This window comes from Halichoerus grypus, chromosome X (assembly GCF_964656455.1).
Source record: "Halichoerus grypus chromosome X, mHalGry1.hap1.1, whole genome shotgun sequence".
NCBI classification, from domain to species: domain Eukaryota; kingdom Metazoa; phylum Chordata; class Mammalia; order Carnivora; family Phocidae; genus Halichoerus; species Halichoerus grypus.
The window spans coordinates 42788559-42812529 of record NC_135727.1 but is presented as its reverse complement, the minus strand read 5'-3'; the positions used below and the strand labels follow the sequence as shown (position 1 = coordinate 42812529).

At 40.3% G+C, this 23971-nt stretch overlaps 1 protein-coding gene across 3 annotated transcripts in view; it reads left to right on the top strand.

The window, feature by feature from the left end:
• The window catches only part of IL1RAPL2 (interleukin 1 receptor accessory protein like 2), a 1158042-nt gene that overhangs the window by 568857 nt on the left and 565214 nt on the right, over positions 1-23971 (top strand). For all 3 annotated transcript variants that reach the window (XM_078065458.1, XM_078065459.1, XM_078065457.1), the window contains one exon: positions 1778-2051. In XM_078065458.1, coding sequence (XP_077921584.1) covers positions 1778-2051 — 274 coding nt within the window. The remainder of the gene's footprint in view (positions 1-1777; positions 2052-23971) is intronic.

Sequence of the window (23971 nt, the reverse complement as noted above, 5' to 3'; positions counted from 1 at the left end):
ATGTAGCAGGGCAGTAAAAAATGAAGTCAGAAAGAGAGATCAGAAACCACAGAGTTCAAAAACTTTCTTGGGCTGTAGACCCCTTTGAAGATCTATTAAAGAGCTGTGGAATATCTCCCCAGAAAAGTATAACTATGCAAATAGGCACAACAACCTTGAAGTCTATCCAGGCACCTTCCCCCTGGGTGTCCTTGAATCCCAGGTCAAGAACCCTTGTATAGAGAAAGCAAAATCTTGAGGTAAGGTAGTTATTGCATTTGGGGTTGCCTGGGTGGTACAGTCAGTTAAGTGTCCCACTCTTGGTTCTGACTCAGGTCCTGATCTCAGGGTTATGAGATCAGCCTGGAGTTGCTCCACACTCAGCATGGAGTCTGTTTAAGAGTCTCTTCCTCTCTCTCTGCCTCTCCCTCCACCTGCACTCTCTCTCTCTCTCTTTCTCTCTCTCTCTTTAAAATAGATAAATATTTTTTAAAAAAAGATAGTTATTGCATTTGAGTATTGCATTTAGCCCTGAGCTTCTAGTCAACTGAGGTTAAAAGATAAACACACGGCTACAGAGTTCTCAACATCTAAAAAAGGAAGCAGATCAGTTTACAAAATTATAAGTGAAACATGTAATTTTAAAATGGCCGTGTTTATACAGTTTATGAAAGGATTATTTTATAAAGGGTAATCAAGTAATATAAAGGGATGTAACACAATTTGATGAAATTCTTTTAAATTAAGTAATTGGAGGTAAAATATCTTTGCTAATTGTGTTGATTAGCATATTAAATTAGCCAGTATCTCATTTCCAACCATTCTGGAAAAGAGGGAATTTACTGCATATGTTTTTCTTTAATGGTACACTTACCCACCTAATAGTATTTGATTAAAGCTGACATTAATATAATATATTCCCATGAGCTAACATCAGCTGAACAGCAAGGGAGGCCTTAGGGTATAAAAAAAATCGAACTGTGATTAAATATCTGCTATTAATAGGTCATACCATGGAAAACTGGCATGTAGAGAATGGCAAATAATCACTTTAGGTGCCTACTGCTTCCAACTTTTCTGAAAGGCAAATAAATAACACAGTCGTTCCTGTCACAATTACAGGCAGAGGCAGTATAGGCTGGGGGTTAAGAACACAGTCTGTAGAGTCAGAGACTGGTTTTCTACCACTTACTAGCTGTGTGACCTTGGGCAAAGTCACTGAACTTCTCTGAGTCTCCGTTTTCTTGTCTGTTGAATAAGACTCATAAGTGAATCTCAGGGCTGCTCCTAGGTTGTACAAGGGTCCCCTGGAAGTATTTCCTTTGTGGGGCTCCTGTCCAAACAATTGGAGTCACCTAAAATCTACATGTCAGTGTCATCCTAGCAGTCCAATCTCACACAACCCTGTGAAGCCAATACCATATGACTGGCAGGAGTAATCCATTTGCCAGGCTACTCTGCTGGAATTGGGACCTAGTGGTGGGGCCCCAGGACAAGCTGGAGCTCCTTGGAGGATCCAGTCAACTCCACGCAGAAGGTTACTGTAGGGAACTGGAAATTCCCCTGAGGCACAGAGCTAGAATAGGGATTCTGACTGGCAGGCCCAAGGAGGATGCTGATCTATCTCAAAGGATCACTGGGAAGATTAAATGAGGTAATCTATGTAAAGCACTTGGCATGCAAATTCTGTGAAGCCTGGCTCACAGTAAGTTCTCAGTACATGTTGGCAATGATGGTTGCTCTTCATTAGTATTAGCGATGCTCACTGCATTTCATGCCCAATCTGGTTTTCTTTCAGTGGATGGCTGCATTGACTGGTCAGTGGATCTCAAGACATACATGGCTTTGGCAGGTGAACCAGTACGAGTGAAATGTGCCCTTTTCTACAGTTATATTCGCACCAACTATAGCATGGCCCAGAGCACTGGGCTCAGGCTTATGTGGTACAAAAACAAAGGTGATTTGGAAGAGCCCATCATCTTTTCAGAGGTCAGGATGAGCAAAGAAGAAGATTCAATATGGTTTCACTCAGCTGAGGCACAAGACAGTGGATTCTACACTTGTGTTTTGAGGTGAGTGCTGCATGAAAATGTTGCTCAATACCATAGCTGGTAGTCTTTTGATTGGACCTGGAGTGTATAGAGGTGTGGCTCACGTTATACAGTGGATATATTGAAAGGTTGCAGTGCATGAAGAGCTTCAGTAAATTCAATTCTGATTATTTGTTGGAACTAGACAGTAAATTCTTATCAAATTTCAGAAAATGGGACTTTTTTTTTTTTTAAAGATTTTATTTATTTCACAGAGAGACACAGTGAGAGCAGGAACACAAGCAAGGGGAGTGGGAGAGGGAGAAGCAGACCTCCCACGGAGCAGGGAGCCCGATGCGGGGCTCGATCCCAGGACCCTGGGACCAGGACCTGAGCCGAAGGCAGACGCTTAATGACTGAGCCACCCAGGCATCCCCAGAAAATGGGACTTTCGTTTACTGTGTATGCTCATATAATTTAGAAAAGTTTATGATTCATTTCTTCCTCAACTCACCCCTACCTTAGGGTCTTATATTAACAATTGTATTTTAATAGAGCCAGTTGGCTCAATGATCTTAATATCTGACCATAAAAATGGCCTAAAGTATCATTTAGGCCAAGGTCTCTCTTTTTTTGTTGATGGAAAATAGCTTCAGATGCTACTGGGAGATCTCTTAGCAAATGAGCTACTGTTGAAAGTTTTCACATAATTTGCAATATGAGCTTGAGTCCACCGTATCTAAATATTCAACATGGAACCCTGTAAACACATTGTCATCCTGAGTTCCTAGGTCCTTTACAGGGAACATACCACAGATACAATTCATTCTTGCAAGAAGTTTACCGTGAAAAGCAATCTGTTTTATACTTTGGGATTCTACAATATGTCCTTCCTTCCCCTCTGCCCTGGTGCTAGGATCTAGGATCTAGAATCTCAGATAGAGACTGCATTAGGTATTGAAGTAGATAACTGAGATGACCTTTAAACCACTTTTCATTTCTGCCATTTTGGGAGTCTCTGATCTTGCTCACCAGGGACTTACACTCTATTATTTGATTTTAACTTCTTGGAAATGCAGACCCTTCCTATTTTTGTCTCCTGTGGACTTTGATGCCAAAGCTATGTGTCACCTCTTCAAAAGCACTTCGAAACCCCTGGTGAGGCCTCATTGTTCAAAAGGCCAGGAGAACAAGGTGGTGTATAAATAATCTTCCTGATGCTCTAGGCATCACTTTTGTACTTGTGTGTTTTGAGGGGGGAGTGTTGGGGAAGCAAGTGGTGAGTTTAGTTTCTGTTTGTGGTGGGCAAAAACTCCAGGATATTGGCAGAAATTCTCATCACATCCTTAGTGATAATCAATATTTTCACCTACTTGGGTATCTCTTGGCAAAATTGAGAAAAGGATGGTAATTCAGCTTCAGTGACTGACACTATATTCTTCAGGGTGCTGCTACTCTTTTTCTGCTTACCTCCACTCTGCCCCCCACCCTCATTAAATCCGGTAATCTAAAATAGATCCCTTTTCCTCCTTCTGATTCATTTGCTTTTTTGGTTTTTTTTTGTTTTGTTTTCATAGATTTAAAATTTTATTTGCAAAGCATCAGTTCACTATATAGATGTTCTATACTGATAATGAATTATCAATTTAATTATTGCTTATTTTCCTTGCCCTGCTTATATCCCCACACTTGCTACCCCTCTCCTCTTTTCTCTCCTCTAACCCCATTCTCCTACTCTGAGCAATGTTAATAATCTAGTGTGTATCCTTGCATACCTTCTCCCTATTCTTTGAAATATATATACATGGGGATTTTCTCCTCATTGTTTTGCAAAATAAAAGAAGAGTTACATATTTCTCTGCATTTTCTTTTCTTAGAAAAATACATAGTGGGAATCTTTCCAAGTCAACTGATAGAGAGTTCACTCATCCTTTTAAGTATATAATATTCTGTGCTGCTTAGTAGTGTATGATACCATAATTTGGTCAATTATTTTCCTATTTATTTGCATGTATTTTGTTTCCAGTTTTTTGTCCCTATAAAATGTGCTGTAATAAAAGAGCCCTCCATTTGCTTTTAAATAAACTTATAAATTTTAGAACAGTTTTAGATTTATAGAATTATTGCAAAGAGAGTACAGTAAGTTCCTGTATGCCCTATACCCATTTCCCCTTTTATCAACATCTTACATGATTATGGAACATCCGTTACAATTAATGAACCAATAGTGGTACATTATTATTAACTAAAGTCTATACTTATTCAGAGTTCCTCAGATTTTCCTTAATGTCTTTTTGCTATTCTAGGATCCCATTTGGGATAACACATTACATTTAGTTGTTAGGTCTCCTTAAGTTCCTTTTGGCTGTGGGAGTTTTTCAGACTTTCCTTATTTCTTAAGACCTTGACAGTTTGAATAGTACTGTTCAGATATTTTGTAGAATGTCCCTCAGTTGCGATTTATCTGATATTTATTTCATGGTTAGATGGGGATAATATGTTTTTTGGGGGAAGACAACAGATGTAAAATATTCTCCTTATATCATATCAAGGATACAGAGTTTCAGTATGCCTTATCACTTTTGATATTGACCTTGATCACCTGGCTTGAGGTAATATTTTTCTTTCTCAACAGTAAAGTTACTTTTTTCCCCTCTTTTTTTCGTACTCTTCTCTTTGGAAGAAACTAGTTATTCACAGCTCATATTAAGGAGTGGGGAGTTATGCCCCACCTCATCAAGGGCAGAGTAGTTACATAAAATTGCTTATAATTCTTCTGCATAGAATATTTGTCTCTTTACTCCTATTTATTTAATCAGTATGGACTCACGGATATTTATATTATACGTTAGGTAATAATCCAATGCTACTTTATTTTCTAGCTCAAATTCTTCTACCTCTGTCCATCGGGAGTTCTTTCGGTTGGCGTATCTGTTCCTTTGACATAACCTCATTGTTGTGTGCGTGTGTGTGTCTGTATGTGTGTATGTGTGTATTTTGAGCATTTCTTTATATTTCAGCACTGTAAGATACTCCAGGCTTATCTTATATATTTCCTGCCCCAGTCCTAGTCCTGCCCCAGCCATTTTTCCAAGGAGCCCTCATTCCTTTTAATGGAGAATGGCATTAGAAACCAAGATTTCCATGCTAAGTATGCTCATTGCTACTGGGGTGTGATTGCTTCTAGGCCTTCTCAGTTGACAGCCTATTTGCTTTTATTTTTTAATTTTTAAATTTTTTTAAAGATTTTATTTATTTATTTGACAGAGAGAGACACAGTGAGAGAGGGAACACAAGCAGGGGGAGTGGGAGAGGGAGAAGCAGGCTTCCCGTGGAGCAGGGAGCCCGATGTGGAACTCGATCCCAGGACCCTGGGATCAGGACCTGAGCTGAAGGCAGATGCTTAACGACTGGGCCACCCAGGTGCCCCGCCTATTTGCTTTTAAACAAAGCCTTGCAGTATTTCATGCACAAGTGGGATTTCTCAGTGCCCCTGAAATCCTTTCCTGCAGGTGGCCCTCTCTTTCAAGTACACATCAGATTAAATTTGTATCTATTGTAGATATCATCTAAGTCAGTGGTTCTTAACTCACATGTAGATCAGTAGAAGAGAAAAGGATGATATCACACTGAGCAGAGGCTTAGATTCATGTAGTAGATCTTTTATTCGTGCAGTAGATCTTAGGGAGTGACTGGGACTGATGGGGTGGGTGAAACTTGAATATCATACCTCATGTGTGCCTTGGTAAGAAAAAAAAAATTTGGGAACCACTGTTCTAAAGGAAGCAACAGTTTTTTTGTCAAATCAGAGATAGAGATAATCTCTTTCAGAATGATTCAAGTCATGTAGCTGGCATTTGGCTGTGTATGTTTTTCAGATATAGTACTAGCCACTGACTCCAAATATGTGCCAAGTGAGAAATTCAGTCCATATAGGTGATTTTATGCCATTATCAAGAGAGTGACATTTATAGGGAAAAAGGCTCTGAATTTGACAATATCTGTATCCACCTAAAATCCCCAATTAGATACCGCTTTAAGGTAATTATAGATGATTTTTTTCTATGCATTATTGACCTCATTAAAAATTAGTCTGTTAATTTCAGTGTGTTTAAAAATGCAGATATGAAATATTTAGTAATATTATTCACCCATTTGAATCATAGCAAGAGAAATTTACTGTTTGTGATCTTTCTGTAGCCAGTCACTTATTTTTATGTTTTTTCTTTGGCCAGTCTCAAGAGTGGTTAGTTGAATTTCTCAGCATGTTAGTTAAGGGTTATAGTAATAGAGAAATGATGGAGAAGTGAGTCATATTTTGAGAGGCAGTGCCAGTCCAAGAATTACTGTCTCCCTTGCTTCCCACCTGAATCTTTTCATTGGAGGCACTTAGTAGGATAAAAATGACAAGACTAATCTTATTTGACAAAATCCCACATATCACTTTGCCAACAACTTGGAACAAGGGATGATTTAAGCTGTGGATGAAGACAGATATATTTATATAATCCTGAATTTAATTCATAGGTAATGAAAAGAATGACTAAGTATTATCAAACATCTGTAGAAACCTGAGCGTTTGGGTATCACAATGGCCAAGTGAAGTGAACCAGTTAATAGCTTCAAAAACCATTATGACCATTTATCTCTCCAACAAAGTAAACAGAACAAGGAGCCCCCTTCTTAAATGGGAACATAGTCCAACTGTTTTTGGTCTTTAGTAATCATTGAAATAAATGAGGTTCTCAAAATCTGAATGTCTCATAAACTCTTTCTAAAGCATTCCTTAGTGCATTTATCCAGCCCTGAGGCATGGCACTTGCCTTGTTATTCATCACATTTTAGTGATTATTACTCCAACAAAACAACATCATCAGAAAATTTGAGGCAGTAGAGGTATTTGAAACAAGAAATGTAGCATGTTGCTAATTATTGAATCTGTACAACTAGTATGTGAGGGTTCATTATATTGCTATTTTTATTTTTGAGTATGTTTGAAATGTTACACAATGAAAAAGAAAATAAATAAATATAAGTGCACAGTAACTTTGCCTGATTTTAATGGCCCAGTTGGTTAAACATCTCATCTGCCTTGGGCTCAGGTCATGATCCCAGGGTCCTGGGATCCAGCCCCACATCAGGCTCTCTGCTCAGTGGGGAGTCTGCTTCTCCCTCTCCCTCTGTGCTCTCTCCTTCTGTGTCCTCTCTCTAGCTTTCTCTCAAATAAATAAATAAAATCTTTAAGAAAAAGAAGTCTTCTCAACTCCACTTCCCCTGCCAGCCACTGCCCATTTCTTTGCTTCCATTTGCAGCAAAACTATTTAAAAACAAAACAAAAACAAAACTGCTGTCTTTAGAGTCTTGATTCTCTATTAAACCCATCCCAATTAGAATTTTACTTTCACTACTGCACCAAAATTGCTCATATCAAAGTCTCCAATGCCTCAACGATGCTAAATCCAATGGTCAGGTCAATTGTCACTCTTTCTTTTACTTAATCAGTGCCCTTGGCACAGTTGATCAACCCCTTCTTTTTGATATATGTTCTTTACCTGACTTGCAGAGAATTACACTATCCTAGTTTTCCTTCTATCAGTTACCCTTTCTTAAGTTCCTTAGCTGGTTCCTCATAGTCCCCCTTAATGTTAGGGGTGCCTGGGGCTTGGTCCTTAGGTTTTTTTCATCTCTATCCATACCTACTCCCTCCATGATTTGTTTATACAGTCTTACAGTTTTATATACTATCTGTACACTGATAACTCCAACACGTATACCTTCCAGCCCAGATCTCTCTCCTAAAATACAGAATCTTTTATCCAATAGACTTTTCAGCATCTCTGCTTGGTGTCAAAAGGAGTATGTCCTAAACTGAACTTCTGATCTTCCTCCTGTCTTTTCAGAGGTTCCTAGAAAACAAAACATGAGGCAAAAGCTAATGTGTATTAGGGAGTATAATCCCAAGGACACAATATATTTATATATTTCCCTTTTATATATAATATATTTATAATCCCAAGGACACAATATATATGTATATATTTCCCTTTTCCTATAGGAAAAGGGAAGTGAGGCAGGGGAAGAGGGAGGTTATTTCAAGATAGTTGACCTAGGAGGAGAAATAGAGAATTTATCTCTCAGCTCCCATGTCCCATTGGTCAAGAGGTTATCCCACAGGGTCTTTTTTTTTTTTTTTTTTTAGATTTTATTTATTTATTTGAGAGAGACAGAGAGAGAGACAGAGAGAGAGAGAACACAAGCAGGAGGAGGAGCAGAGGCAGAGGGAGAAGCAGATTCCCCACTGAGCAGGGAGCCCGATATGGGACTCAATCCCAGGACCCTGGGATCGTGACCTGAGCCAAAGGCAGATGTTTAACCGACTGAGCCACCCAGGTGCCCCAGTATCCCACAGGGTCTTAACTGCCTCAAACTTTGGGGATTGCACAGACTGTGCCTTCCATATCACTGCTATCACTCTGGTCCAAGCCACCATGTCTTACCTCTGTTGTTGCAATGACTTCTAATTGGTTTCTCTGCTTTTCTACATGTCTCCCTTCGATCTGTTCTTAATACCAGCAGTCACATAATGTTTCTGTTGTACTCAGGACCTTCCGATGGCATCCCATTTCATTTGGAATTAAAGCCAAGACCTTACTAGGGCTTACAAGACCCTCTGACCTTGCTGTTTCTCAAACAGGTATACTCTCAGACAGGTATACTCCAGCTTTAGGGTTTTTGCACTGACTGTTACCTCTGTCTAGAATGCTTTATTCTCCTATAGCTACATGATTAACTCCCTCATTTCCTCCAATTATACAGTTTCCTTTATTTTAACCTTATCGATGCATCTTCCTTGACTATTTTATTTATATATAATCTTAAGATTCTCTTCCACTCAGTCCCCATCCCCTGTACTCTTGATACTTCTTACCTTGCTCTTATTTTTTCCCTAGCAATTATAAACTTTTATGATATATATAATTTACCTATCATATTTATTGCTTATTTTCTCTCCTTATGCTAGGATGTAAGCTCCTTAAGGATAGAGATCTTTGTCTATTCTGCTCACTAATAAAGCTCAAGGGCCTAGAAAGTATATGGCACATAGTAAATGCTCTGCAAGTGATTATTGAATGAGTGAATGAGCTATGTCTCAGTTAAAGTTGGGCAGTCACCTGACATTCAAATTATTGTTACCATATAGGAATATAGGCCAAATATTGCCAGGTCTTCTGATTTTTTTAAGAAAAACCTGAAATCTGATTATTTATATGAAATTTCCCCAATTTTTTAATTTTCTGGGCTCCTCTTCCAAGAGTCCCTACTCAGATTCAACCAGTAGACTCACAGTTTACAAACTCTGTACTACTAGGTTTTGACTCCAGTATTAACCGAGGGAGTAATGGTGTATTTTAGTTGTGTGACCTGTGCCTTGATTTCCTCACCTGGAAAATGAAAATTTGTTTATTCAACTTAAGATATTTTGAACACTTGCAGTAGGTGTTTTGTGTATAGCATTGAACAAGACAGATTAAAGTTCCTACTCTCCTGGAACTTACCTTCTAGAGTGGGGGAAACATACATTCACAAGACTATTTTGGGTAGTACTGATGGTGAGACTAAAAAAAGGTCATGTTACAAGAGTGACTGGAAGGTCATTTTTGGTTGAGTGGTCAAGAAGGGCCTCCCAGAGAAAGGGACTTATAAGCTGAGACCTGCATGGCAGGAAGGATCCAGCCTTGTGAAGGTCTATGGGAACAGTGTACCAGTCAGAGTGAACAGCAAGTACAAAGGTCATAAAACAGGAACAGGCTTGTTATATTCAAGGAAACTAAAAAGGCCAGTCTGGGTGGAGTACAGTGAATTGAGGGAAAATAGTATTGGATAAGGCTGGAGAGGCAGGCATAGGTCAGATCCTGCTGCATATTGTGGGCCAGAATAAGAAGTTGATTTTTATTTAATCAGAGGCAAAAGGAGAGTGTTATAGTTCGTCCGTTTATTTTAAACTGGGGAATAACACGATCAGATTTCCATTTTTAAAAGATCACTCTGGCTGCCCCAGTGAGAATGGATTGTAGGGAGATAAGGAAAGAGACCAAGTTGGGAAGCAATTCTATCAGTTGAGGGGAGATATATGATGCTAAGCTTGGATTGGGGTGGTAGCTAAGGAGATGGGGAAAGTGAATGGAGCCAAGATATGTATTGAAGGATGACCTGACAGGACATACTGATGCACTGGTTGTGAAAATGAAATAGTTGAATAAAGGATGACTTCTATGTTTTTGACTTAAGCAACTGAATAAATCATGGTGCTCTTAACTGAGAGAGAGAACACTTGAAGAGGAACAAGGATAATAGTGTCTACCTCAGGAAATGCTGATGAGCACTTAGCACCAAAGCTGACATAGAGTAAGTGCTCAACACATTATCTCTTATTTCTATTTTTACTACCGATACAACTATTACTATTAGCTCTGCTTTTTAGCCCTTATTATATGGCAAACACTGTGATAGTCCTCAGTAGCTCTGTGAGGTAGGTCATATTGAAGATGTTAAAACTGGTACTCACAGAGGTTAAAGAACTTGGCCAGTGATACATGGCTATCAAATGGTGGAGTTGAGACTTGGACCCAAATCTGTGTAGCTCACGCACATAATCAGTTTTTTTTTTTTTTAACTGTATTTTCATTACCTATCTTTCCTGTTCTTCATAGGTATTTGTATATTACAACAAATGAGATATGCTTAATTCTTGCCTGTATAAAGTTCTGTGATTCTGCTTTCAGTTTCCTCAGTGTAAAATACCATCTGGTGATGAAGATGAGATTCTATTGATTAAAGATGGACAAGAGAGGACAGTGAAATAGAGATTCTTAGTTCATGATAAGTGAGGATCAAGTTAAAGCAGAAATTTCCAGAGATAAAACCAGATTACTTGTTTTACAGAGTTTGAAACCCTTTGTGATCATTTATCAGTTCCCAAACATTATGTAGACATGCTTAAAAGTTGTTATTTCCCAAAAAATAAGAGATGGAGGAACCTTGCTGGATGTATATCCTTAACTGACTTTCTTTCGTCTGTTTACTCTGATTCGCAAATTTCCAAGATAGAAGATTCATGATGAATCAATTAGAGAAGCATATACATCAGTATATGACAAAGTGCTAGAATGAATATAATGAGGTATTATGAATGCAGGATTATGTTTTTCAAGAACATATTGCATGAAACCACTTCTTCCCATTCATCTTGAAGGTAAAATATTTCATACTGGTAGAAAAGTGAGAGAATATTCCTTTCTAACTATAGTTTTAGTTTGCTTTTTAATATAAGGGATACTTTTTAGCTGATATCATTTCAGGTCTTAGGTATCTATTAGTCACTAAACAAATATTTATTGAGCATCTACTCTGTGAAAGGTACTGAAAAAGGCAGAAGTGAATGACAGGCCTCCTGCCTTCTAACAGATTAAAACAGGAATTAGGACATGTATACAAATTACAATCAAACAAGTAAAACTCAAATAAAAGACAGGATTCCATGTGGTTCAGCATATAATGGTATCCTAAGAAACAGTATAGCAACTAAACAATTTTAAAAGTTTGAATATTTAAGGATTTACTATAGTCCTTTGAAAAACATCAAGGGGAAGCCAATTTGTAATGCCCAGCAACATTTAAGATCAGCTTTTCAGGGCGCCTCGGTGGCTCGCTGGTTAAGCGACTGCCTTCGGCTCAGGTCATGATCCCAGGGTCCTGGGATCGAGTCCCACATTGGGCTCCCTGCTCTGTGGGGAGCCTGCTTCTCCCTCTCCCACTCACCCTGCTTGCTGTGTCTCTCTCGGTCAAATAAATAAATAAATAATCTTTAAAAAAAATCAGCTTTTCATATTACTTTCATGTTCAATATCTCTTACACACTACAGCATCCCAGAAAACTCTCTAATCACTCCTCATTCTCAACTAAAAAATTCACTCTGGAATGTATCCCCTGTAAGTTTTTCCTCTTTTTTCCATTTTCATCCTCTATCACTTGTTTTCTTCTTTGTAAGAAGCTCTTGCTTCCCTTTCCAATGTTATTTAATTGAACTAGCATTGTTCCTTGCAATTTTTCAGCTCTTTCTGCCTATTACAACTGTTCTGCACAGTAAAAGCTCAGGAACTGATTTGGCATACTAAGAATCTCCACAGAAGTTGCTGGATTTGGAGAGACCCATGCATCCAAAAAGATGATTATCTTTAGAGGGCAGGGAGAAGGGGAAAGCTGCCAACACTAACTTAATGTCTTTTATTCCATCACACATGAGAGAAAGTGAAGTGCTATAAGAAAGATAGAGATAAAATAGTAGCAGAGAGTAAGGACTTATAAAATCAGGGATGTTTGAGATGGTTCTTTTTTTTAAAGATTTTTATTTATTTGACAGAGAGAGAGAGAGAGAAAGAGAGAGAGAGAGAGAGAGCGCACACACAAGCAGGGGGAGTGGCAGGCAGAGGGAGAGGGAGAAACAGGTTCTCCACGGAGCAGGGAGCCTGACGCGGGGCTTGACCCCAGGCCCCTGGGATCATGACCTGAGCCCAGGGCAGATGCTTAACGGAGTGAGCCACCTAGGCGCCCCTGAGATAGTTCTTGAGGATCTGAACAGGTGGCGATAGTGGAGGCCTTCCCAGGCAGATGGAATGGTGTTCAAGGGCAAGAAGGCAGTAAAACATGGACTATGCACAGGGAAAAACAGGGAGGTCCGTTTGGTTGGAATCTGAGTTTATCAAGGCCTTTTTACTGAATGTGAAACTAACAATAACTAGATATATTTCTGGAGCATGAGACTTTAAGAGACTAAGACACTGACTAGTTCTTAGAAAACCAGTTAAAAAACACAACTAATGAGTACCTTAACTTGTAGTCACATAACAGTGCAGGTTTTTAGCAGATGCTGTTTCCATGGAGAAAGTGTATGTTTAAAGGGGGTAAATTCCCTTTTCTGACTCCCCTTATTAACAAAAGGAGTTGCTGCTGACCTCAGCATTGTCACTCAGCATGTGCACTCCAACTTGTTTTCTCAGGGATGGGGATGAATTCACATTTAGCCATCCCCTTTCTTTCACCACTGTGAAGAGTGATCCACTTAGGCAAGAGAGCTGCTTAAAGTTTAGTAGGTACAGTCTGGATCTATGGCTATGAAACAGAAAAGCTAAATAGGAGGGTGAGGTGGAATTCCATATCACCTTGATCTCATTAACACGAGACCCAGGTTAACACTAATCTACATCTTATTTTGAGACCAGAACATACTCTTCACCACTAAGGCAGTATACATTTATCTAGGTGGAGAGATGTCATATACATTTTGTTATTTTTCAGCCCCATTATTCTGCCCTTTACCAGGCCTTCCTTCAACTCCCCATAAAGGAGAGTGGTTTGGCCATGTTTCATACTTACATTCATCTCTTTTACTCTCAGGCGAAATCTCTCTCTGTACCACTCCCTCCCTCTCGCCCCCTCTCCTCTTTTTTAACTGGGTCTAAAGCTTACCCATAGACTACCCCCACACACACTTTACACACACATAGAGCAGAGCAGGCTTTCAATACATGTTGGTTGCTGACTCACTGGCTGGAAGCCTCTGATCACTAGGCTCTGGAGGTTTTTAATTTGGTCACAAGAACTCTTTTTCCCCCTGATATGTTAAGTTTTGCCAATAGAAACAGAAATAGATAAGCAGGAAGGCAATTTTTATGACAGTGCAAAGAATGATGCTGGAAACACCACCATTTAGAGCAGGGTGCAAAGTCACAGAAAATTCTGATTTTTAAGGCATTTAGGGAAGTTTCCTATTAGGTAATATCTTTGTACAAATGCTCCAGCAAACTCTTGACTTTGATGCCGCTTGATATAAAGCAAAGATGAAAAAGCATTGTTGTTTCTAAATAAAATATGGCTTGAGTTATTTTTACTTTCCATTATTTTTTTATAAATCTTTCTACCAGCTTCTTTTTAAAAAAATTTTTTATTGTTATGTTAATCACCATACATTACATCATTAGTTTTTGATGTAGTGTTCCATGATTCATTGTTTGTGCATAACACCCAGTGCTCCATGCAGAACGTGCCGTCTTTAATACCCATCACCAGACTAACCCATCCTCCCACCTCCCTCCCCTCTAGAACCCTCAGTTTGTTTTTCAGAGTACATCGTCTCTCATGGTTTGTCTCCCCCTCCGATTCCCCCCCTTCATTCTTCCTCTCCTGCTATCTTCTTTTTTTTTCTTAACATATATTGCATTATTTGTTTCAGAGGTACAGATCTGTGATTCAACAGTCTTGCACAATTCACAGCGCTCACCATAGCACATACCCTCCCCAGTGTCTATCACCCAGCCACCCCATCCCTCCCACCCCACCCCTCACTCCAGCAACCCTCAGTTTGTTTCCTGAGATTAAGAATTCCTCATATCAGTGAGGTCATATGATACATGTCTTTCTCTGATTGACTTATTTTGCTCAGAATAACACCCTCCAGTTCCATCCACGTCATTGCAAATGGCAAGACTCATTCCTTTGGATGGCTGCATAATATTCCATTGTATATATATACTACTTCGTCTTTATCCATTCATCTGTCGATGGACATCTTGGCTCTTTCCACAGTTTGGCTATTGTGGACATTGCTGCTATAAACATCGGGGTGCATGTACCCCTTCGGATCCCTGCATTTGTATCTTTGGGGTAAATACCCAGTAGTGCAATTGCTGGATCGTATGGTAGCTCTATTTTCAACTTTTTGAGGAACCTCCATACTGTTTTCCAGAGTGGTTGCACCAGCTTGCATTCCCACCAACAGTGTAGGAGGGTTCCCCTTTCTCCGCATCCCCGCCAACATCTGTCGTTTCCTGACTTGTTAATTTTAGCCATTCTGACTGGTGTGAGGTGGTATCTCATTGAGGTTTTGATTTGGGCTTCCCTGATGCCGAGTGATGTTGAGCACTTTTTCATGTGTCTGTTGGCCATTTGGATGTCTTCTTTGGAAAAATGTCTGTTCATGTCTTCTGCCCATTTCTTGATTGAATTCTTTGTTCTTTGGGTGTTGAGTTTGATAAGTTCTTTTTTTTTTTTAAAGATTTTATTTATTTATTTGAGAGAGGATGAGATAGAGCATGAGAGGGGGGAGGGTTAGAGGGAGAAGCAGACTCCCTGCTGAGCAGGGAGCCCGATGCAGGACTCGATCCCGGGACTCCAGGATCATGACCTGAGCTGAAGGCAGTCGCTTAACCAACTGAGCCACCCAGGCGCCCCTAGTTTGATAAGTTCTTTATAGATTTTGGATACTAGCCCTTTATCTGATACGTCATTTGCAAATATCTTCTCCCATTCTGTCGGTTGTCTTTTGGTTTTGTTGACTGTTTCTTTTGCTGTGCAAAAGCTTTTTATCTTGATGAAGTTCCAATAGTTCATTTTTGCCCTTGCTTCCCTTGCCTTTGGCGATGTTTCTAGGAAGAAGTTGCTGCCGCTGAGGTCGAATAGGTTGCTGCCTGTGTTCTCCTTTAGGATTTTGATGGACTCCTGTCTCACATTGAGGTCTTTCAACCATTTTGAGTCTATTTTTGTGTGTGGTGTAAGGAAATGGTCCAGTTTCATTCTTCTGCATGTGGCTGTCCAGTTTTCCCAACACCATTTGTTGAAGACACTGTCTTTTTTCCATTGGACATTCTTTCCTGCTTTGTCAAAGATTAGTTGACCATAGAGTTGAGGGTCCATTTCTGGGCTCTCTATTCTGTTCCATTGATCTATGTGTCTGTTTTTGTGCCAGTACCATACTGTCTTGATGATGACAGCTTTGTAATAGAGCTGGAAGTCCGGAATTGTGATGCCGCCAGCTTTTCTTTTCTTTTTCAACATTCCTCTGGCTATTCGGGGTCTTTTCTGGTTCCATACAAATTTTAGGATTATTTGTTCCATTTCTTTGAAAAAAGTGGATGGTATTTTGATGGGGATTGCATTGAATGTGTAGATTGCTCTAGGTAGCATTGACATCTTCACAATATTTGTTCTTCCAATCCATGAGCATGGAACGTTTTTCCATTTCTTTGTGTCTTCCTCAATTTCTTTCATGAGTATTTTATAGTTTTGAGTACAGATTCTTTGCCTCTTTGGTTAGATTTATTCCTAGGTATCTTATGGTTTTGGGTGCAATTGTAAATGGGATCGACTCCTTAATTTCTCTTTCTTCTGTCTTGTTGTTGGTGTATAGGAATGCCACTGATTTCTTTCTTTTCTTTTTTTTTTTTTTTTATTTGAGAGAGAATGAGAGAGAGCAAGCACATGAGAGGGGGGAGGGTCAGAGGGAGAAGCAGACTCCCCGCCGAGCAGGGAGCCCGATGCGGGACTCGATCCAGGGACTCCAGGACCATGACCCGAGCCGAAGGCAGTCGCCCAACCAACTGAGCCACCCAGGCGCCCATGGAATGCCACTGATTTCTGTGCATTGATTTTATATCCTGCCACTTTACTGAATTCCTGTATGAGTTCTAGCAGTTTTGGGGTGGAGTCTTTTGGGTTTTCCACATAAAGTATCATATCATCTGCAAAGAGTGAGAGTTTGACTTCTTCTTTGCTGATTCAGATGCCTTTTATTTCTTTTTGTTGTCTGATTGCTGTGGCTAGGACTTCTAATACTATGTTGAATAGCAGTGGTGATAGTGCACATCCCTGCCGTGTTCCTGACCTTAGGGGGAAAGCTCTCAGTTTTTCCCCATTGAGAATGATATTCGCTGTGGGTTTTTCATAGGTGGCTTTTATGATATTGAGGTATGTGCCCTCTATCCCTATACTCTGAAGAGTTTTGATCAAGAAAGGATGCTGTACTTTGTCAAATGCTTTTTCTGCATCTATTGATAGGATCATATGTTTCTTGTTCTTTCTTTTGTTAATGTATTGTATCACATTGATTGATTTGTGGATGTTGAACCAACCTTGCAGCCCAGGGATAAATCCCACTTGGTCGTGGTGAATAATCCTTTATGTACTGTTGGATCCTATTGGCTAGTATTTTAGTGAGAATTTTTGCATCCATGTTCATCAAGGATATTGGTCTGTAATTCTCCTTTTTGTTGGGGTCTTTGTCTGGTTTGGGGATCAAGGTAATGGTGGCCTCATAAAATGAGTTTGGAAGTTTTCCTTCCATTTCTATTTTTGAAAAGAGTTTCAGAAGAATAGGTATTAATTCTTCTTTAAATGTTTGGTAGAATTCCCCTGGGAAGCCCTCTGGCCCTGGGTTTTTGTTTGTTGGGAGATTTTTGATGACTGCTTCAATTTCCTTAGGGGTTATAGGTCTGTTCAGGTTTTCTGTTCTTTCCTGGTTCAGTTTTGGTAGTTGATACATCTCTAGGAATGCATCCATTTCTTCCAGATTATCTAATTTGCTGGCATATAGTTGCTCATAATATGTTTTATAATTGTTTGTATTTCTTTTGTGTTGGTTGTGATCTCTCCTCTTTCATTCATGATTTTGTTGATTTGGGTCATTTCTCTTTTCTTTTTGATAACTCTGGCCAGGGGTTTATCAATCTTGTTAATTCTTCCAAAGAACCAGCTCCTAGCTTCATTGATCTGTTCTACTGTTCTTTTGGTTTCTATTTCATTGATTTCTGCTCTGATCTTTATTATTTCTCTTCTCTTGCCGGGTTTAGGCTTTATTTGCTGTTTTTTCTCCAGCTCCTTTAGATGTAGGGTTAGGTTGTGTATTTGAGACCTTTCTTGTTCCTTGAGAAAGGCTTATATTGCTATATACTTTCCTCTTAGGACTGCCTTTGCTGCATCCCAAAGATTTTGAACAGTTGTATTTTCATTTTCATTGGTTTCCATGAATTTTTTAAATTCTTCTTTAATTTCCTGGTTGACCCATTCATTCTTTAGTAGGATGCTCTTTAGCCTCTATGTATTTGAGTTGTTTCTGACTTTCCTCTTGTGATTGAGTTCTAGCTTCAAAGTATTGTGGTCTAAAAATAGGCAGGGAATGATCCCAATCTTTTGGTACCAGTTGAGACCTGATTTATGACCTGGGATGTGATCGATTCTGGAGAATGTTCCATGGGCACTAGAGAAGAATGTGTATCCCATTGCTTTGGGATGGAATGTTCTGAATATGTCTGTGAAGTCCATTTGGTCCAGTGTGTCATTTAAAGTCTCTGTTTCCTTGTTGATCTTTTGCTTAGATGATCTGTCCATTTCAGTGAGGGGGGTGTTAAAGTCCCCCACTATTATTGTATTGCTGTCGACGTGTTTCTTTGCTTTTGTTATTAATTGCCCTATATAATTGGCTGCTCCCATGTTAGGGGCATGGATATTTACAATTGTTAGATCTTTTTGCTGGATAGACCCTTTAAGTATGATATAGTGTCCTTCCTCATCTCTTATTATAGTCTTTGGTTTAAAATCTAATTTGTCTGATATAAGGATTGCCACCCCAGCTTTCTTTTGGTGTCCGTTAGCATGGTAAATGGTTTTCCACCCCCTCACTTTAAATCTGGGGGTGTCTTTGGGTCTAAAAGGAGTCTCTTGCAGACAGCATATCGATGGATCTTGTTTTAATCCAATCTGATAGCCTGTGTCTTTTGATTGGGGCATTTAGCCCATTTACATTCAGGGTAACTATTGAAAGATATGACTTTAGTGCCATTGTATTGCCTGTAAAGTGACTGTTACTGTATATTGTCTGTGTTCCTTTCTGGTCTATGTTGCTTTTAGGCTCTCTCTTTGCTTAGAGGACCCCTTTCAATATTTCTTGTAGGGCTGGTTTCGTGTTAGCAAATTCCTTTAGTTTTTGTTTGTCCTGGAAGCTTTTTATCTCTCCTTCTATTTTCCATGACAGCCTAGCTGGATATAGTATTCCTGGCTGCATATTTTTCTCATTTAGTGCTCTGAATATATCATGCCAGTCCTTTCTGGCCTGCCAGGTCTCTGTGGATAAATCTGTTGCCAATCTAATATTTCTACCATTGTAGGTTACAGATCTCTTCACCCGAGCTGCTTTCAGGATTTTCTCTTTGTCTCTGAGACTCATAAGTTTTACTATTAGATGTCGGGGTGTTGTCCTGTTTTTATTGATTTTGAGAGGGGTTCTCTGTGCTTCCTGGATTTTGATGCCTGTTTCCTTCCCCAAATTAGGGAAGTTCTCTGCTATAATTTGCTCCAATATACCTTCTGCCCCTCTCTCTCTTTCTTCTTCTTCTGGGATCCCAATTATTCTGATGTTGTTTTGTCTTATGGTATCGCTTATCTCTCGAATTCTGCCCTCGTGATCCAGTAGTTGTTTATCTCTCTTTTTCTCAGCTTCTTTCTTTTCCATCATTTGGTGTTCTATATCACTGATTCTCTCTTCTGCCTCATTTATCCTAGCAGTTAGCACCCCCATTTTTGATTGCACCTCATTAATAGCCTTTTTGATTTTGACTTGGTAAGATTTTAGTTCTTTTATTTCTCCAGAAAGGGTTTCTCCAATAACTTCCATGCTTTTTTCAAGCCCAGCTAGTATCTTTGAAGTGATGATTCTGAACTCTAGATCCGACATCTTACTAATGTCCGTATTGAGTAGGTCCCTGGCAGTTGGTACTACCTCTTGTTCTTTTTGTTGAGGTGATTTTTTCCGTCTTGTCATTTTGTCCAGAGGAGAATAGATGAATGAGAGAACAAAATGCTAACGGGGTAACAATGTCCCCAGAAAATATACTCTAAACAAATCAGAAAAGACCTGAAGCTGGTGGAAAAGAAAGGGAAAGAAAGAAAAAAGAAAAAGAAGAAAAAAAGAAAAAGAAAAGGATAAAAACAAACAAAAACAGAACAAAACAGAAAAACCCAGAATATCAGAATATGATCAAATATGATAGATTTTTAGTGCATAGATCAGTGCCACACACTAGATTTTGGGTGTTTTTTGGTCTGTTAGAAGAAAGTGCCTCCCAAAATTTTAAAGAAAGAAAAAGTTATATATGTACAAAAATAAGGGTTGATATGATGAAGGGATGGAATATGACTGTAAAGATGAAAATTATAAAAAATATTATAAAAGGAATTGATAAGAAGTTGTTTGAAAGAAGAAAGAAGAGGATTTTAAAAAAAAAAGAAAAAAAAGGGAGAGAATGTGATCAGGCAGGAGAGTAGAACAAAACCATACACTAGAGATTTAGGGTATATTTTGATCTGTTAGAAGAAACTATCTCAAAATTTTAAAGAGAGAACAACATATATATATATATATGCCAAAAATAAGGGTAACTACTATGAAGGGATTGAATATGACTCTAAAAATGAAAAATAAAAATGTTTTTTAAAAAAGGGATTGATAAGATGTTGGTTGAAAAAGGGAAAAAGAAAAATTCAAAAAAGAAAAAAAGACAGTTAAAAAAAATGACTTTTTTTTTTTTAAAGATTTTATTTATTTATTTGACAGAGAGAGACACAGCGAGAGAGGGAACATAAGCAGGGGGAATGGGAGAGGGAGAAGCAGGCTTCCCGCTGAGCAGAGAGCCCGATGTGGGGCTCGATCCCAGGACCCTAGGATCATGACCTGAGCCAAAGGCAGATGCTTAACGAGTGAGCCACCCAGGCGCCCCCCAAAAAATTGACTTTTAAAGACTAAAGAATCATGGTAAAAAAGCCATGGATTCTATGTGCAGTATTCCCCTAGCACTGGAGTTCTGCCGTTCTCATTGATCAGTAAACTTGGTCTTGGCTGGCTATTCTTGCAGATCTTCTGGGGGAGGGGCCTGTTGCCGTGGTTTTTAAATGTCTTTGTTGGAGGCGGAATTGCCCTGCCCTTGCTGGGGGCCGGGCTAAGTAATCTGCTAGCGTTTGCTCTCGGTAGCTTCTGTTCCCTTCAAGCTTTCTGTACAGCTTTGGAGGACGAGAGTGAAGATGGTGGCCTCCCAATCTCTGCCCTGGAGGAACCGAGAACTCGGGACCCCACTCCTCAGTGCGCCCCCAGAGAAAAGCAGTCAGTCACTCCTGTCTCCCCAGTCTCCGGCCGCACTCCATGTTCACCCGGCCTGTTACCGAGCATTTCTATCTCTGGCACCTGACCCCGTGTGGAGTCTCCAAACCCAGCAGATCCCTGCGGTGCGCTCCCGCGCCGCTCCTCCCGGGGGAGGAAGGGGAGTCTCCCCAGATCTGCCGCTTGTTGGGTCCCAGCTGGAGGAGCAGTGGCCCGACTGTGCCGCGGATCACGGTTTATGGCAACCCCGAGCTGAGAGCCCGTGCCTCGGCTCCGTCTCTGCAGCCAGCTTCCCTGCTCCAATACCTGGGAGCTCTGCCGCCCTCAGGCACCCCCAGTCTTTCTGTGACCCTGAGGGTCCTGAGACCACACTGTCCCGCGAAGGTTCCACCCCCTGCTTATCCACTGGAGCGACGTCCCTCAGCGGAGCCGACTTCTAAAAGTTCCGATTTTGTGCCCCGTGGCTCTATCACTTGCCAGAATCGGCAGACGGAGGCCCCCTCCCCCGCAGTCTATCCTCCTGAATATTGCCTCGAATTCAGTTCTCCGCACGTCCTACCTTCCAGAAAGTGGTCGCTTTTCTGTTCAGAGAGTTGTTGCTATTCTTTTCTTCGATCTCCTGTTGAGTTTGTAGGTGTTCAGAATGGTTTGATCCCTATCCCACTGAATTCCTGAGACCAGAGGAAATCCAGGTCTCCTACTCCTCCTACTTTCCATTATTTTATTTTTTTTAAAGATTTTATTTATTTATTTGAGAGAGAGAGCACATGAAAGGGGGGAGGGTCAGAGGGAGAAGCAGACTCCCTGCTGAGCAGGGAGCCCGATGCGGGACTCGATCCTGGGACTCCAGGATAATGACCTGAGCCAAAGGCAGTCGCTTAACCAACTGAGCCACCCAGGCGCCCTACTTTCCATTATTTTAGAGAAATAACCAAGTGTAACCAAGTTTGACTTCCCAGAGTGTGGATAGGTCATTAGAAAGAATAGAAAGAGGGAGGTCAGAGGTATCCTCCCTGGTCATTCCCTTTCACTGCTTTGCCTGCCATTACCTCAAATGCAAGCCCAGAGAGCATCATCATTTTTACAGAGGTAAAAATCACTGTTTTTGACCAAGACATTGGCCCCTGTGAAATTTTCATCCCCTTCCCTTGCCCACTAGAGCTGGGTCTTTCTTCCAGCACCATCATTTTTAAAGCTGTCTTACTCTTTAGCTACCCATCTCACTAAGCGTGCTAGCCCGAAGGCTCAAAGGCCAAGTCAGATTACCTCTGTTGGGTTTGTTGAGGGTATTTAGTGATAAAAATGGAATTTATTTTAATTTATTAAATTCTTTCCTCTGGACATATAGAGAAAAAATTAAGATGGCTGTTAACACATGAAATCATGAAAATGTCAGTATTTTTCCTAAATCCTACCAAGCAGAAACCCTAAATCCAAACAAACTGACTGAATCTTTTCTGGAAAAAAATAAATTATGAAAACAAGTTGTAACACCAGAGATTTGTGTCTGGTACGCCTCTTAGAACTACTCGACTTCCTTTCCAGTGGCCCCGCTAGGCTCCCCCATTGCCCTCCCCTTTGGTTTTCTTTCAGTTCGGTCCTATCCTAATTGGATCCTCTGTGCAGCTTGATGATACTTTCCTCCCCCACCCCACTCCTCACCTCCCCCCCCACCCCACTCCTCACCTCCCCCTAAGTTCCTAAATATGCCACTGCCCAGTAGCCCCCACCCCCACTCAGACCTTCTGTCCTCATTGTCGGGTGCCTTGTCTAAGGGACACATGGGGAAACCCTCTTCATTTTCCATCTTTTTGCCACATAGTTCAGTATCTGCTCTCCTCTTCTCCTGTCCCAAAGGAAGAGGTGGCCTTTCCAAACCCATTCAAGTCAGCAAATTCACATCCTTTTATTTTTTTTTTGTCTATTTGTGAACATTTATTTTATTTTTGCAACACAGAAGTATATAAAATAGAAGCCCTCTATCCTACTGCCCCACCCTACTCCACTTTTTTGAAAAGAAAACGTTTTTCCAGACTTTTCTATGCTTTTTCAAACACCAATCTATAACATAAGGCACACGTAAATCTATAATATACATATACATATGTACACTTAGAGAATTTGGGGGTTTTGTTTCATACAAACATATTTTTTTCATTGAACAGTACAATGGACATGGCTCCAAAACAGTATACAGGGTCTATTCCATTTTTTCACATATTTCCTGTGCTTTCAAGCTTTCTTCAGCTGTCTCCTCCATGGTTCAAGTTCTCCCATATTCAAAAAACCTTGTTATCTCTCAGCCATCTATCCTGCCCCACTCCTACCCTTCACAGCCAGGAGTCCTTGAAGAGCCTCCCTCACTGACTGCACTTCTTTGCTTCCCACTTAGCCCCTGGTCCTTGCAGTTTGGTTTCTGCCCCTCCCCTACCCATATCTGCTCAAAAATCACTTTTTCTCCTCCTTAGGGCCTCCCCTACAGCCCTGGGCACTGCTGAGCATGCTCTCCTCATAACTCTCTTCCCCCTGTTCTGACTACTCCTAAGGACCTTATTGCTTCCATGGTTCCCAACCAGGGGTGATTTTGCCCTCCAGTGGACACGTTATAGTATCTGGAGACATTTTCAGTTGTCACAGTGGAAGAGTAGGTGCTACTGCCATCTAGTGTGTAGAGGCTAGGGATTCTGCCAAACATCCTAAATGCACAGGATGGTCCCCTGAAACACTTAAGTATCCAGCCCCAAGTATCAAGAGTACTGAGGTTGTAAAACCCTGCCCTAGAGGAATTTAAGCAAGTCCAAGGATATTTCTGACAAGTATAGGACCTTTAATAACCACCTAGGGATCTGGCCCCAAATCCTGAAAATAATTATCTGTATCTGTTCCCAAATGAAACACCTCAAAGTCACGTCCAGATGCTGCAGAGATGTCCCAAGCCCATGACAGCTTCAGTTTCTAGGTCCACAGTCCCCAGGTAATGTC